Genomic DNA, 15,788 nt, shown 5'->3' on the forward strand with positions numbered 1-15,788 from the left:
GTAGCTTCTAAAACATTTGCAAAGTTTTTAATTAAGTATTGTTAATACTTTCCTTAATAATTTAAAATCGACTAATATCAATAAAAACAGTTTAATGAATAAAATAAAACAAATTATTTCAAAATCTGAATTAGTTATTCCTTAAGTAAATTCTGGATATATTCTTCGTAGGCGATTACCTATAGAGTAAAATCTTTTTTTCAGTCTGAAGGAGACCTTTCAAGGAAATAATCTTTAAAAATATTAAGTTTCAATAGTATTTATTCTTGCAAACTCAAAAAATCTTAGAGTATCAAATGAGTTAAAATTTATTTACAAATCAGGAATTAAATTACAAATCTTTCTAAAATATACATGTATATCAAATTCAAACACTTCACAAAATAAAATTGTCACAAAATCGACAAAATTCCAATCTTCGTTTAATCAGCTAGTCGTTTAATCAACTAGTTTTTAAAAATTAAATAGTAAAATGTCAGGTAAAAACTTGTACACAGGTTTACATTTTAGCAGAAAAATCGGAAGGAAAACTCATAATGTATATAAAGATTGTATATGGACGTAATTGTCACTTTCTCTAACAACTTTGGGAAGAAGAAAAAAAAAACCTAAACTTTACGAGGTTTAGAGATTTTAATCCTATGTGATTTAAAAGATATTGGAACTCCAAAAGATTCAACAATCGTTTAGTGTTTCTAAGAACACTTATCCAAGGTAAAAAGGCTTTTGATCAAGATGTAAAATAAATATCCTTGCATTAATTTCAACTTTACTTGTACACTATGTAAGGCCTCCAGAATTCACAGGCTTCTAATCTAGGGTGAGGTATAGCTCCTTCACTTCTAGGATTTAACTCATATGCAGTAGGATTTAATGCCACCAGTTTCGGCCAATAGCCGTTGCTGTTATCTGAGATTGGGTTGCTGAAAGATAAGTTATAAATGAAACATTAGTACCAAATTTAAACAGGATAACTTAAGATGAAACTTGGAAGAAAAAGAAACAGTGAGCTTTTGTTAAAATTACAATATAAGCACATTAAATTTTGAATACACATCTATAATTATAACCATCGATGAACAGCAGACTCAATTTTAGGTTTACGACTACTAATGGTCTTGTCTTCTGGATTTGGTTCGAAATCACAGGGGATTGTTGTAGTTAATTTACGTCGCACTAGAGCTGCACAATGGGCTATTGGCGACGGTCTGGGAAACATCCCTGAGGATGATCCGAAGACAAGCCATCACAATTTTGATCCTCTGCAGAGGGGATGGCGCCCCTGTTTCGGTAGCCCAACTACCTGCACGCGAAGTCTAGCACTTAACGGTAGAACAATTTAACGAGGACCAATACCGCACACCCTTGGCCCCTACGCAGACTGATCCAAGTAGTCACCCACCCGCACACTGACCGTAGCCAGTGATGCTTGACTTCGGTGATCTGCTGGGAACCGTTTCTTAACGATCAGTCCACTGCGGGACCAGAAGACAGGGGAACTCCTGGATCAAGAATTGGGAGGAATTTTGCTTTTGTACAAGACTTCTTGACGGAACTAACCCACATTTGGGTGAAGAAAAAAAACACAAAAACCTCCCATGGTTAGCCTCATGGCAAGTGGACTAACCCATGATTCGTCTACCACTGAGAATATTTTAAGTCTTCGCTGTTACCGGTGCGATGCCACTGTTTGAACACTAGATATTTCAAACAAAAATCTTGTAGAAAGCCATAACTTCTGTGTGTTTCAAAACTTCAAGAGGCCTTTTTCATGACATCGCCATCTTGGATTTTAGGTTAAATGTGCGATTTCCCGATTTTTTTTTTTTTTTTTTTGTACTTAAACTTCTGACAACAGATTATCGTGTGACAGCATAACGTTTTTCAAAGATTGAGAATGAAAGGGTCGCCTTATGAGATATAGAGCTGAATACATTTAATAACTTCTGTAAATATTTCCACGGAATCGTTAAGCGATTTCTTGATTCAAACTGGAAATCCTCTGGAAAATTGAGGAAAACATTCACATCTGGTACTACTTTTTGTAATCTGAGTAAATCAAGACGCTGATTTCGTGTTCAACTACTTCTACATTAACTATTAAGACAAACACTTTGAGTCGACCTTAACATCGATGGTAAAAAGTAATCTACAAAATAAGGCTCTTTTGTTTGATTAATTTTCAAAACTTACAAGTGCCAACAGTGAACCATGGATATATTTCTGTGAAGACATGCTAATAAATAGTACATAAAAGAATAAAGATTTGGTGTATATTTTACATGACCTTAAAGTTTACCATAAGTAGCAAGAAATTGAAACGTTGCCCAATTTTATAGATCATTAAATATCCTCACAAAAACTTAAATAGTATGAAGTTTGCAGGAAAAAAGACTTAAAAAATAGCAGTAACAGGAGTCAATTTGCAGATCTATGGTAACTGGTTCAACTTTTAAATAATACTGCACTAAACTTTGAGGCCCGTACATAAGTAATTGAATGCAGCATTAGTTACAGAAAAGCTGTGAATTGTTTCAAAAAAAGGAACTTTGAGCCTAATATGAATATCTAAAGTTAACACTTACCTCGATGCGAGTTTTAGTCTATCTAGAATTTACTAAGGTGGAGGATTGATAATACTCCGACTATTTAGGAAAGTTATGTTTCTAGCGCAAATTTTTACACTGATTAGAATACGTATTAGAGTATGTATATAATACGAACTGATTAGAGTATGTTAATATTTTACACTCAAGTAGATAGATTTAACAGTTAAATTATTTGCATTTTATACAGAAATAGAGCAAATTCTAACTTGCATGTTTATGCATCTAGCATTGCTATCCAATCAAGTTGGGTATTAATTCCAAAATATTTTTAAAGCAATCAACAGGAACACTTCCATTCACTACCAGCATACAAGTTATAAAAGCTTTGAGTAGGTAAGTGCAAACAAAGGATATTTTAATAAAAATCTTTTATAACTTTTTTAAACTGTTAGTAAACTGAAATGTTCCTCTGGATTTCTTAAAAAATACATTGGAATCATACTTGACTGGATAACAATGTCAGACGCATAAATACGTACGAGTCAAAATTTGACCTGTTTCAATGTAAAATTTAAATAAATGCAGGGTGTTATCTAATGATCTCCTTTCACTTTTTATTATTAAAGAAACATTTGATATCTAGTCTTAATTACGCTTTAATGCAGAAAAATTTATTTAAGAAAGATTGAAAAACCTGCCTTTGTAGTAGACTTTTTCGCAAAAACTTTAAAAAGAAAAAAAACTGAATCAATACCTCATTTGCTTGGTTAGCAATGTCAGACGTATAAATATGCACGAGTCAAAATTTGCACTGTTTAGATATAAAATTTAAATAACTTATTAACTAATAGATATATCTTATAAACTATTAACTAACAGGCTTCGATATGATTTTATTAGATTCTACATAAATAATTACATCGGAAGCATAACTTGCTTAGATGGCATCAGTATGTTTTTTCATCCCTCTTCCTCAGTAAGTTCTAGTTATAGACTAAAGCACAGCTTGGAGAGTGTTTACTTCAGATATTCGTATAGGTCATAACTCATGTAAGTCATAAGACATTCGTATAAGTCACATTTTTTAAAACAATTTACAGCTGCATGTAAAATATGAAAGGTAATATGAATATTCATGAAGATAAAGTACGGGCCTCAAAGCTTAGGGCCTTGTGTAGAAGCTCAATCAGTAATCCTAGCTTTGTGAATTAATTTTGTTTCAGCTATACTTTTTAAAGAATAATTTTCCAGCAAATTTCCTACTTAGTTTTGACGAAGGAAGTTAAGAACCCTAAGCATTGAGCAAACTTCCAGTTTCTTGCTACTTCAGGCAAATGCACACCACACACATTTTTGGTAATACTCATTTATGCATTCACAGAAATACGCATTTGTGGCTGAACCAAATAGGTTTCGACACTCAAAATTAAGAAAAATATATCCTTATTATAAAGATTTAGTAGTTATAGCTTAACAATTAGTGTGGAAGTAGAACAAAGTAGTGGTCAGTGCTATGATTTATTTCAGAAAGTGTTACCGCGTGTAAATAGAATATATATTTTTCTCTCAAAATTCCAAAGTATCTTTTGCTTCGACCCCCAAAATCCCGAGAACATTTTTTGAAAAATAAAAAAACGTATCAAGTAATTTTAAATAGAGTTTTATATCTATAAAATAGTTTAATATCCAGACAATTTTAATAGAATCAAAAATGTCAAGTAGCAAGCTTTGTATAATTTTTGTTTTTTCTTTTAAAAAGAGGGGCTTTTAAGAATTATACATTTACAGCAATAAGTATTTGAAAATCTATTTTATAAGGCAGAGCACAATTCAGCGCTTTTTTTGAATTTAAAATTGCTTTAACAACTTGTTGCTAAGAAAAAATTAAATAATTCATCTATATTCAAAGGTAAGCTAAACCAGGGCACATAGCCTGTCACGTTTCACTATATTTCGGATACCATATAGAAAACCACTGTTTCACTTTCGTTTTATTAACTTCATTTCCTACAGATTAGTCTTTAACCATAACTTCACCGTTCGAGGGTACTGAGTATCGGGAACCCAAAGATTGGAGTGTGGTTATGCAAAGCTTTAGCCCTCCAGATCGATGTGAAAGCTATATTTAAAGAATAATTTTTCTTAACTCCTTAGCCAATGAAAAGTTGCCTACAATTTAAGTGTTTTATTACTCAGCTCAACATTGACACACCATTTTGTTTATTAACGATTTACTGGTGCTGACCGTCTTAGGCCACATGTGTGGGTATGTTTGATCTTATCGAATTTTTCCAATTTTTTAGGAGCCAAAACTATGTAACATTTGGAAAACTTTTGAAAAATTAAAATATAACACCACAAACTCTTTCAATTTTCACAAAACTGATTTTTCTCCACATTGATGTTTTGCGACATTTTCGAGCAAAGTGGATGAGTAATTTTTGGCAAGATACTTAAATTCCTGAGTCAGTTTTGGAAACTTATGTATTACATAAACAAATTTAAATTTTGTTTAATTTATACTCACCCTGTACGAGCGAAATTCACCCATTTCTTGATCAGATCACCACTAAACTTCCCATCTTCCGGTGTATATTTGAGTGCATCAATGATTGGCTTGCCAAAAATATATTGTACTTCATAAAAATGTGGTATTCCCATCCATTCCGCGTCACCTTCCTTCAGAGAACGATGCGTTAACCAATACAATCTTGAATTGTTAGTTTTTTCGGCGAGAAACAATGATGGGCAATTGAAAGTGAAATCGCCAAAAGCATTTGAAATTGCTTGCACAACCTCGGCAGAGTTGTCTTCGGTTATATTCCGGAAATAAAAAGCAAACACTACTTCTGGAGAAACTTCTGGCGCATTAGCAAATAATCCACGTATAACATTTTTAGCTTGCAGCAAAGTAAGATTCACACTTTTGTCACTCGGAAACACGTCCGGCATGGCATAGGACAAAAAGACAGATCCTTCGTTTTTGTTATTACCAATTAGAATAGGCAACTGAGGAAATTCGCCAGATTTCATCTGTAATATGGGATGTTGTGGCAAAAATTCGTCTCCGAATGTTGGGGTGAAGAAAAGAGGGAATTTAGAGGTAAACATATTCTCAGCTTCAGCAAGTTGAGAAGAATCTTTCTCCTTCAAACACTGCACCACTTCCACCGGGCTAGTTGCTAAAGTTTTGTTCTCGCTCTCACACCCAACCACTTTGGAAAACGTGCTTGCTTTAAATAAGGCTATTTTAGAATTATCCGTATAGTACTGGTAATAAGCTGTACCACTCTCCATAATCACCTTGTGAAAGAGTCCATCTGACAACGGTGAAAGCAAGAGATCGTTGATTGAAATTGACCCGGCACTTTCTCCGAAAAGTGTAATGCTGTTTGGATCTCCACCGAAATTTTGAATATTGGCATTAATCCATTTCAACGCTAAAAGTTGATCAAAAAGACCAACATTTCCTGGCGCTTGATCTATGCCAGCATTAAGAAAGCCAAATATTCCCAATCTGTAGCTCACACTAACAATGACAGCATCACCGTAAGAGGAAAATATACTACCGTCATATACGTCCATAGTCGATGAGCCAGCATAAAATCCACCACCATGAATCCACACCAAAACAGGTAATTTATTAAAATCATTGCAATTGCAGTGAACTGGTGTCCATACATTTAAATACAGACAGTCTTCACTTATGTTTATTCCCTTGGGAATCCAATGAAAATCTCTGCTAGAAAACTGCACACAAGATGAAGGTTTCGCATTGGCAAAGATCGGTGTTTCCCACTTTCCTATTGGTTCCGGTTTGGCGAATCGCTTTTCTCCTATCGGAGGCTTTGCAAATGGTATACCTAAGAAGGCTGCAACATCTGTGTCGAATACCTTAACGTATTTACCAACTATCGGCCCAGAGCTAGTTTCCACCAATGGTCCAGTCTCTTTAATGTAAGGATTTTTATTGCATGCAGAGGCGAAGCATACTCCATATTGGCCAAAGAAATATAGCACGCCTGAAATGAATTAAAATAATGAGGAAACTAAGGGTAACACTATAAGATTTGTTGCATGAAGTAAGTAATCTATAACATACAATTTTCTGAAGATAATTTGTTATAGATTTGAAAAATACGCTAACGATTTTGTAGAAATAAAATTACTTAAAATATTGATTTTATACAATTTCTTATTTAATCTGTTTCATTTAAAATACAAAGAAGGAGTCAAGTGGACAAGAATTATTCCAGCATTATTCTTTCTTTTCAGTCAGCACTTCAAAATTCTTGCATATAAAAAATTAGTTTTTGCTAATTAAATCATTAGATTGGATGATAATAGTTCAAGAATCTGCTTTAGTTTTAGTGACATCTTAAACCAAACTTAAGAAGTTAAGGTATAAGGGACCCGAGCTACAACCTGAAGCTATAAGGGAAAATACTTGAACTTTAACGACAACTTTAGGATTTTAGATTTTTTTTATTTTATTTTGATTTTTAAAATTTAAACCGGGTGGTAAAAAACGTTAAAATTATGTTCGTGAAAAATTGCAGGGGAGCTTTAAGTCTTTATATGAGCAGGGCAAGGTTTGGGTTCACAGCGTGTGCCTAGAAACACTTTTTCTTGAAACTGCATTTTCAGTGTAGCCAAACTCACATATTGATAGTGACACTTTTTTAATAGACGTACATAGAATTATTTCCTTTTTTCGGCTATAAACAATCTTTTTAAGGGATTTTCGAAGAAATAAAATAATTCTTGAAAAAATTGGTAAAGGAAAATTCCTGTACTGGAATTAGAAACCGAGCGTGAAATTATTTCGTTCTGTATCACTTAAGAAAAAAACTTTTTTTTTTTTTGCAACTTACTAGTTGCATAATAGACCTTTTCAAAATATCGATTCATTAAGCTGCCTCGTTAGGGGAAAAATATTACTGTGTCTATTATTTTAAAAAATAAACCATGTGTCAAATTTCATGAGAAATTAACAGAAATTTGAGATTTATTCAGAAATCGAAAGTATAAAGATAAAAAAATTACTGAGAAATTTAAGAAATTTCGTAAGAAGATCCGTAAAAATCAAGTATGTTTGATTTTGATTCTAAATTCACAACTTAATTAAGAGGGGCATCATGCGTGTCAGCCTCGAACGATAGAATGTACAATTGTATGTTTTAAGGGGAGTGACATCTAAGTTAATTTTTTTTAAATTGCATTTACCGTGTAAATTTAAGTGTTAAATGCTTTCCAGAAAATAGAATTTTTAGTGGAATTATACTTTGACTAATAGAGTTGAACCAATTTTAAGTGAAATATTTACGAAGCAATTAGAAATTAAGAAAATTTTCGTGAATCATCGATTTAAACTTACGAAAAGCAAAATTGAGAAAAAGATTTTTGCTGCAGTTATTCGGCAATTTTTAGAACTAACTTTTGTTGTATAAGAAATTTGGAGAAAATAAGGAGACTATTTTAATTTCGTCCCCCTCAAACATTGGACAATTGCAACACCCATGCCTTCTTCCCACTCTTCTTCCCTTCTAAACTGTAGCTGTGTGAACAGATTGTTAACAATGTTTAACTTAGTACTCTATATGTGCCTGAAAAGAAACATTGAACGATCGGAGTTTATATAAAATTTTTTCAGACCTGTAAGAAATATGTAGTTTGACATTTAAGTCGATATTATGTATTTAATTCTTTAAAATAGAAAGGTGATACATCAAACGCTAAAAAAAAAGCTAGGTTAAAATTCATTGATCAGCAGGAATTTTCCTTAAAATGACAATATGGTTAAAACATCTCAAGTAGTACATCACATCAAAAGTGTTCAAGAAAAGTTTTTTTTAAACTTTTGTTTGGGGGCGTTGAAGAATTCTGAACTTGCAAAGTGGGCAGTGAGTTAAAAAAAAAAAAAGTAAGGAGCCTATTGAGTAGAGAATTCGATTACCATAAGCCAAGAAAAATCTTCCTCCAAGTTTTCTGATTTTTGTAACATTTAATGCTTGTAACTCTGCTGCAATTGGAGAGAACTATATTTTATGCTTTAATTCTTATCCAGACAATGCATGCTTAAAAATACCAAATTTTATCACAGTAAGGCACCCTAAGCAAACCACTCTCGCCAAAATGGTTCAATAAATAGATACTCTGGACATGGCGCCAATAGCTGGACAACACGCTTTGTTTTCGCGGAATTTTCCTATTCTTAACAAGGCAATCAGATATGCACTACATAATTTTTTTTTCATTAAAAAAATAAGTAAATAATATTTGAACTGAATATTCTAAGGTGTATCTTTTTATTTTATTTATAACCGTCGGCAAACAAAAATTTGAGTTTATGACTACTAATGTGCAGCTCCGTGGCCTTGTAATTTTGAACCCAATCCAGAAGATAAGGGAACTCCTGGATCAAGTATTGGGAGAAATTTACTTTGGTGGAGGACTTCTTGATGGAACTAACCAGCAATTGCGTTACATTGAAAGGAAACCACGAAAACTTCCGACGTTTATCCTGATGGCAAGGAGACTTTAACCCCTGATCCGTCTACCACTGAGGATATTTTACGTCAGTACTGTGGTCGGTGCAAGCCGGATGCGGAATTCGTATGGACCAACCATTGCTGGGTTTCGAACCCTGTTCACCTCATTTGAAGGCGAAGTATCCCCTGAGCCCCCATAGCTAGTGTATATTACATATAGTGCGCCTTTTCTGAAATATCAAAGAAAATTTCCCTTTTTCACACAATGAAAGGAATTTAAAGTAAATTAAAATAAAGCCTACTAACCTTGAGGACAGTTCATTCCCTAGCTATGGTGGCTCAGTTCCCATAGTTCGGTGTCTGGGAAACATTTCGCACAATCTTGTAAAATTTATTTTTAACTTAAAATTAAAACATTAAACACTTATTTTATATGTATTTGTATTTTTGCTGCAAAACGTTATCAATTAAAAAAAAAAATTTAATTTTTATAAGAATATAAATATTTTTAAATAAAACATTTTATGCTAATGTTATTTAAGACTTAAGTACTTTAACTTCGTATTAACAGCAGTTCATTTTGCTTTAATTTGATAAAATAAAAAATAATTAAAAAATAAATTTTTAAAAATTTAATATCTTTTAAATAAAATATCTATGGTAACTTATTGTGGCTTCATATTTGATCTAATATGTTTTAATTAGTTTTTTCAATCTAAGGAATCTATTTTTAATTAACAAAATGATTAAAGTTTTCTTTTTATAAATAAATATTTGTTAGTGTTTTTGTTTTCAAGTAATTAGTTTCAATGTTTTACATAAATTAATGTACTATAAACCATTTGAATGTGAACGATAATGTCACAATACAATTTAGATTAAGATTTTTAAAACAATGATGGAAAAATGATTACTTTTTTTAACTACGTTTTAGGCATTTTTTTCTTTTTAATTAAAATATAATATTTTGTTTTGCTAAAAATGCAAGTTGATACTTACAAAAAGAGTAAAACTTATTTTACTAATCAATAATTTTAAGACAAGATCATATATCCATATAAAAAAAATAAGTTTCCCATCCACTTATAATTTCAGATGAAGATATTGTTACAATTCAACAATTATTTCAACAAAGTTTTTAGATAGTTACTTTATCTTTTGCTTGACGATTCAACGGTGATAATTTCTCTTTATCCTAAAGGATTTGTTTCACAATTTTCAATTTGTAAAACAATTGTGAGTGTTTTTTTTAATATTCTGAATGTAAAACTTACTTAAATGACGAGTGAGTTACTTAAGACGTATGTTTTAAGCAACATAAAGTTTTATAAGCGATACTCGTAAAGAAAAAAGAAAAATGCTACACTTGTATGTTTCCTACTTGTCACTAGATGGCAGCATCAGAAGCAGCCTCTCATTTCAAACTATCAAACGTTTCTCAAATTCGAAGTGGTACCTTTTCCCTTACTCCTCTTCGATCAAATTTATTTAACATTTAGAACATTTAATTTGGTAGTATTATAAGGTAATTTTGAGTTCTACCGATACATTTGTACTATGCTTTAAATAGCCACTTATAGACAAAATATTTGTTTGTACTACAATAACTTATTGTATTTAAATTTAAAACATCCGATTTTTTTCAACAATGAACTAATTACAATATTGTTTGCTTAACTGTCTATAGACAGGTTCATTGCTTTATTTTTAAAGTTCGACAGATAAATAAATTTAATAATTGTCAAAACTTAAGTTAGATTGTGTTTCCCTCCAATCTTTTAATCCGTTTAGTCCCGAATTTATATATGGAAATGATACAAAAAGTGGTTTTATGGAAAAAGTGGTTTAATATATTATCGAAATTAATTGGTTTTTCCACTGTTATGGCATTCAAAAAATCTTTGATAGATCAAAAAGTACTTATTCCTTATAATTCTAGATCTAATCAGAAATAACTAAATCATTGTGGTATCTGAGAATCATTTAATTCACCCAGATAAATGAAAATGTTGAAAAGAGTTTCCCGCCACAATGAATGTCTTTGAAAAAAGGAACTGTCCTAAATATATGACGCTGGGCGTTAACCGGTTAATACTGTTCAAAAACATTTTAGTAGTAAGAATTTAACAAGCTGTGTTATAAACTCCGATTAAAGTGTTAACGTGTTATGCGTGAGTCAGTATAGAGCGTTTTTTTTTTTCGTCCTACCAGGGCATTTAATGCATTAAACTTTCTGATTTAACGGTTGGGTTCTTAAATTGAGAAAAAAAAAAAGTCATAGTACTTCTCCCTTATTTCAATTAGATTACTTGCAATTTTCCAAAATTTATACTTATAAAAAATTTTATGTTTGATTAAAGCGAGTATTAAATTTTATTAGTCTTTAAAAATACAATTCTAATCAACGCAAAAGCTTAATGAAATTTTATATAAGGGTTCGCCAATTTTTATTTAGTAAAAATAAAATCTATAATAGAACGTTAGTAGAGTAGAGGTGTCAAAATTTAAATGTTCACAAATGTTAACTTTCACTTAGAAAATTGAAAATTTACGACACTTGTATAGATAGAACATTTTTTAAAAAATTTCGAAGTGTAATAAACTAGGAATTATAGTTAATGATATTTATTTTCACTATATCAATTAAAGGAATTTGTATGAACATAATACAAATCAGGAAGTAATTCAAATTATTTCTATTTGCGAAAGTGGAATATGTGGTGTCTAATACTTTTTGTCTAATACTTCTAAGTCTAATACTTTTAAGGGCTAGTGTATGAATGATTAAAAGAGTGACAAAGGTTAATAAATTTGGGTGATGTTTTTAACACTAATTTGAAGAAACATCAATCATCGAAATGCAACAATAAATAATTGAAAATAAAATATTTTTTAGCTTCAAATGAGCATTTTCCACTTTCAAAAATAACTGCTAATAACAATTTGTTGTCTTCTAGTTAAAATTCTTCATAATACTTCAAAATGAAGTCTGACTATTCATTAAGTAAATGAAAGGTAAAATGCAAACAAAAAAAACTTTTTGAATAGTTGAACTTGCAATCCTTAAGTTTTACTAGAGTTTCCAATATCAGACAAACATAAATGAGTGCGTTATTTGATTAATATTTAACCAGGATTATGGAATCCAGGATTTAACCAGTCGGAGAAAAAGAAAATTTTCAGGTTCACTCCTACCTACAAATTTTCAATCAGATTCAGAAATATTGAAACTTTATAAAATTCAGTTCCACTTAAGCTTGTTTTATAAAAGTTCGAAAAAAAGGAATTCCAATTTTTTTTACAAAATATTTCACTGAAACATTTAAATGCGATTAAGTGCAAGCCAGTAAAAGCATCCTGTAAAAAATTATAAATGTTCAGTAAGAACTATAAAGCATACAAATTTTAAAAATCGAAATTAAGAAATTAGAATTTTCCATATTTCCTCAAATTATATTTTAGTCAATCAAGCACACAGAAAATGTTAAATTCTTTTGTAGATCGTTGCAGAATATATATTTCTGAATTTTCACTCAAAATATCAAGACTGAATACCAAGACTGAAATACGCGTCGGTTTCACTTTCACAACATTTAGAGCTCTTTCGTGAGGCGAAAAAAATTACGCCCTAATCTCAATCCAGCCTTGGGAGTCTAAGTTAATAAAAGTTTGCTCGACTTCAGATTCAAAGAAGTTTTTGATTTTATGAAAATTTATACAAACATTCACAATTGTTAAGACGAAAAAAATATTACTCAAATACTGAGAAAAACCTTTAAATTATAACTTTTATCATCTTTAAATTTATCATCACATTTGAGAGTTTTTCAGCACATGTAAGATGGAACTTTGAAAGTACAAAAATTCCAAAACGAAAAATTTTGCTAGATTCAAAAGTTAATTAAAAAAGAAAAGCAAATATCTAATTTGAAATAGCTTCCTTATCGAGAGAATTTAGTTCTACCTTTTTCCAAGTTTCAAAATATTCCCTGTAGAATTTTCTTGTAATAAGATATTTAGTAATTTATGAGTGCGAGATATATCTTTTTATATATAATGGTTTCTTATTATTTCAATATTTTGTAGAAATATTTTTTTTAAAAAATTCTTCAAATTATCTTTTAATATGAAGGTTAATTTTAATTCGATAAGTTTCTTTCTAACTGTACGTTTCCTTCTATTTGTACATAAAAACAAAAATGTGTGATATAAAATTGATATTTACTTAGAAATGATATTTTCCGGGGATCTGCCAAAATTTTTAATAGACTGAAAGTCTGAGTCGAATCAACTCCCGACAAAACAATTCTTTATTCTGATAAAGGTGATACTTTATATTAAGTAATATGGGATTAACGAAATAAGTTCTTGCTATAGATACACTGTGTGTGTACATTTTATACAAATTAAAAATTTATGCATTGTACAAATACAAATAACTATATGCTTAACATACAATACACATTTACAATGATTGCGTATTACACATACAATTTAAAAATTTTAGAATTAAGGACAAAATAACTGACTTGTAACAAACAAAAAAAATAGTCATTAAATTTGCAAAGCCTTTTTCTTAAATAGCTTCTTATGTATGCAAACAAAACCAGGAGATGCCAACTGCTCCGGATACGCCGAAATAATTTTAAAAAAAAAACAAAAAAAAACGGTAAATAACTACAAAGTAAATTTTACAAATGTTTGACTATTTTTGCTCTCATTTTAAAAAATATGACATGGCAATAAAGTGGTGAATTATATAAGCCTACGAATTATTTAGAAATAGTGGTGGATAAAAATTTAATAAATTGAATTTGTCAAACCCAGAATCACAATTGATAAACTACCACTTTAAAATATATATTTGCTGTCCGGAACAAGTTGGCATCTTTGAATACCTACCACTGACAATTCTAAATAGGAATTTTTAAAATTAGTATGAAAATTTTCTGCATCTACAAACATTTACTTCGTAAGAATTTAAATCCCCAAAAATGCCAACTAGTTATGCGGTAAAAACAAAAAGTTTAAAAAATTTAAATATGAAAATTTATGGTTTTCGGGGAACAGTTCGTTCAAAAATTTTGTTCTTTGATTCCAGTTATTATTTCCCTAAGACGTATTTACTTTGAAAATTTTGATATTTAACTTTGCTTAAAATTTGTAGCATTAGCATTTGTACATAGTTTAGTATAGATTAACATTTGTGTAAGATTTGAAAGTTAAATTTTTTTACATAAAATATAAATCGAAATTTTTTATTCTAATTGGGAAAAAATGACTAAGAATATATTTTCTAGATAAGTATAGACATTCAGCTAAAAGATTATAGACTTTTGTCATTATTAGTACTTCGAAATGTACACTTTGAACCCTTAAAATCTTTAACAATTGCAAATTAAATTTTTTCCTTATCTACATTTTAATAAAAATTTGAGAATATTTTCCTTAAGCTATGCTACTTTGAGATGCAGAAATAAATTTGTTTTTAGTTCACTGTTAACTAGTCGAATAAATAGTTACAGAATAACTCTGTTTAGTTATGAATAGATATAAGAGGCGACAACAAACAATTTACTAAATATTAAACTTAAAACCACAATACATAATGCAACAAAATAATATAAAATTACTACGCAATAAACTCTTTCAAGGGGTTTTAAAGATTTTCTACTAAGCACTTACCGAAACTGCAGATGTTAATTAAAAATTGTTTGAAACACGTACGCTTCATAGTTAAAACCTAATAATTGATTACAACTAAAATCGCGCCGCCGTAGTTTACCTTTATAAAGATTTCTTTTTTTTAAAAAAAAATAATAACAAGAAATGAATTCGAAACGCCTTCTACGAGGCGTTTCGAATTTCGTGAAAGAAAAGGCCTCAGCCAATCAAGGCTGATTCAGAAATTGCGTCAGTGTGACATCAACATATTCGAAAGTATCCAAAGGAAGGTATTACTCAAAATTGATAACAGGTACGGGGTTTCCACGTGTGAAGAAAGTCTTCTTTTGATTTTTCTCTGTCTGAAATCTCTTGGTTCTAGAGCTAAGTTTTTCGGTTTTTGTTCTATTATGAATTATTTAGCCACGAGGCAAAGTCTCGAGAGTGACATTTTGTTGTGAACTTCACCGCACGAGTCGCAGTTTATCTTAAACAATGTTTTCAAAGAACATTTATTTTTGTTCGGTTAGTTAAAACCTAACACTTTATCTATCTAGTTGATATTTCCGATCTTGTTATCTAAATGAAGTCTAGACATGATAAATAATTTTATTGTAGATTTAATGGTAAATACGAAATCGTTTATTATATATGGATTAAAAAAATTGAAAATTGTATGCTTGTACAGATAATATAAATGTTTAAGATGTTAAGGACCCAAACTGCAAGAAAATATTTTTCGCAAAAATAAAAAGTCTGTCCAATAATTTTACATAAAGAACATATCCTGAAGATATAAAGAAAATCAAAAATCCAATCCTTCAAGACTGTTAGAAAACTGTCTCTTAATTTTAAAAGAGTTATTATTAGATTGGTGGCTGAGAGGTAGCGCTTCGCGCTGCCCTGCCACAGGTTCCTGGTTCGATGCTCGAGCCGGGCAAGGTTGACTCAGCCTTTCATCCCTTCAGTGGGTCGATAATTAATTCAATAAGTACCAAGCATGCTTGGGAACTAAACACTGGGGATTCCGCGTTCGGCTGACCACCTGACCGGAACATCTGCTCCTGCATCCCAGAGCCCAAGG

At 30.7% G+C, this 15,788-nt stretch overlaps 1 protein-coding gene across 1 annotated transcript; it reads right to left on the bottom strand.

Moving 5' to 3' along the window:
• Positions 1-292: 292 nt before the first annotated feature.
• On the bottom strand, positions 293-15,213 carry LOC107455030 (acetylcholinesterase-1). Its single transcript, XM_016072426.4, has 3 exons — positions 14,726-15,213; positions 5,077-6,571; positions 293-923 (listed from the first exon to the last, which is right to left on the bottom strand). Exons 1-3 carry the CDS (start codon positions 14,772-14,774, stop codon positions 770-772), a joined length of 1,698 nt encoding a protein of 565 aa, XP_015927912.3. The 5' UTR covers positions 14,775-15,213; the 3' UTR covers positions 293-769.
• Positions 15,214-15,788: the final 575 nt, after the last annotated feature.

The sequence above is a fragment of the Parasteatoda tepidariorum genome, chromosome 1 (assembly GCF_982258835.1).
Source record: "Parasteatoda tepidariorum strain Cologne lab strain chromosome 1, Ptep-v5.0, whole genome shotgun sequence".
NCBI classification, from domain to species: domain Eukaryota; kingdom Metazoa; phylum Arthropoda; class Arachnida; order Araneae; family Theridiidae; genus Parasteatoda; species Parasteatoda tepidariorum.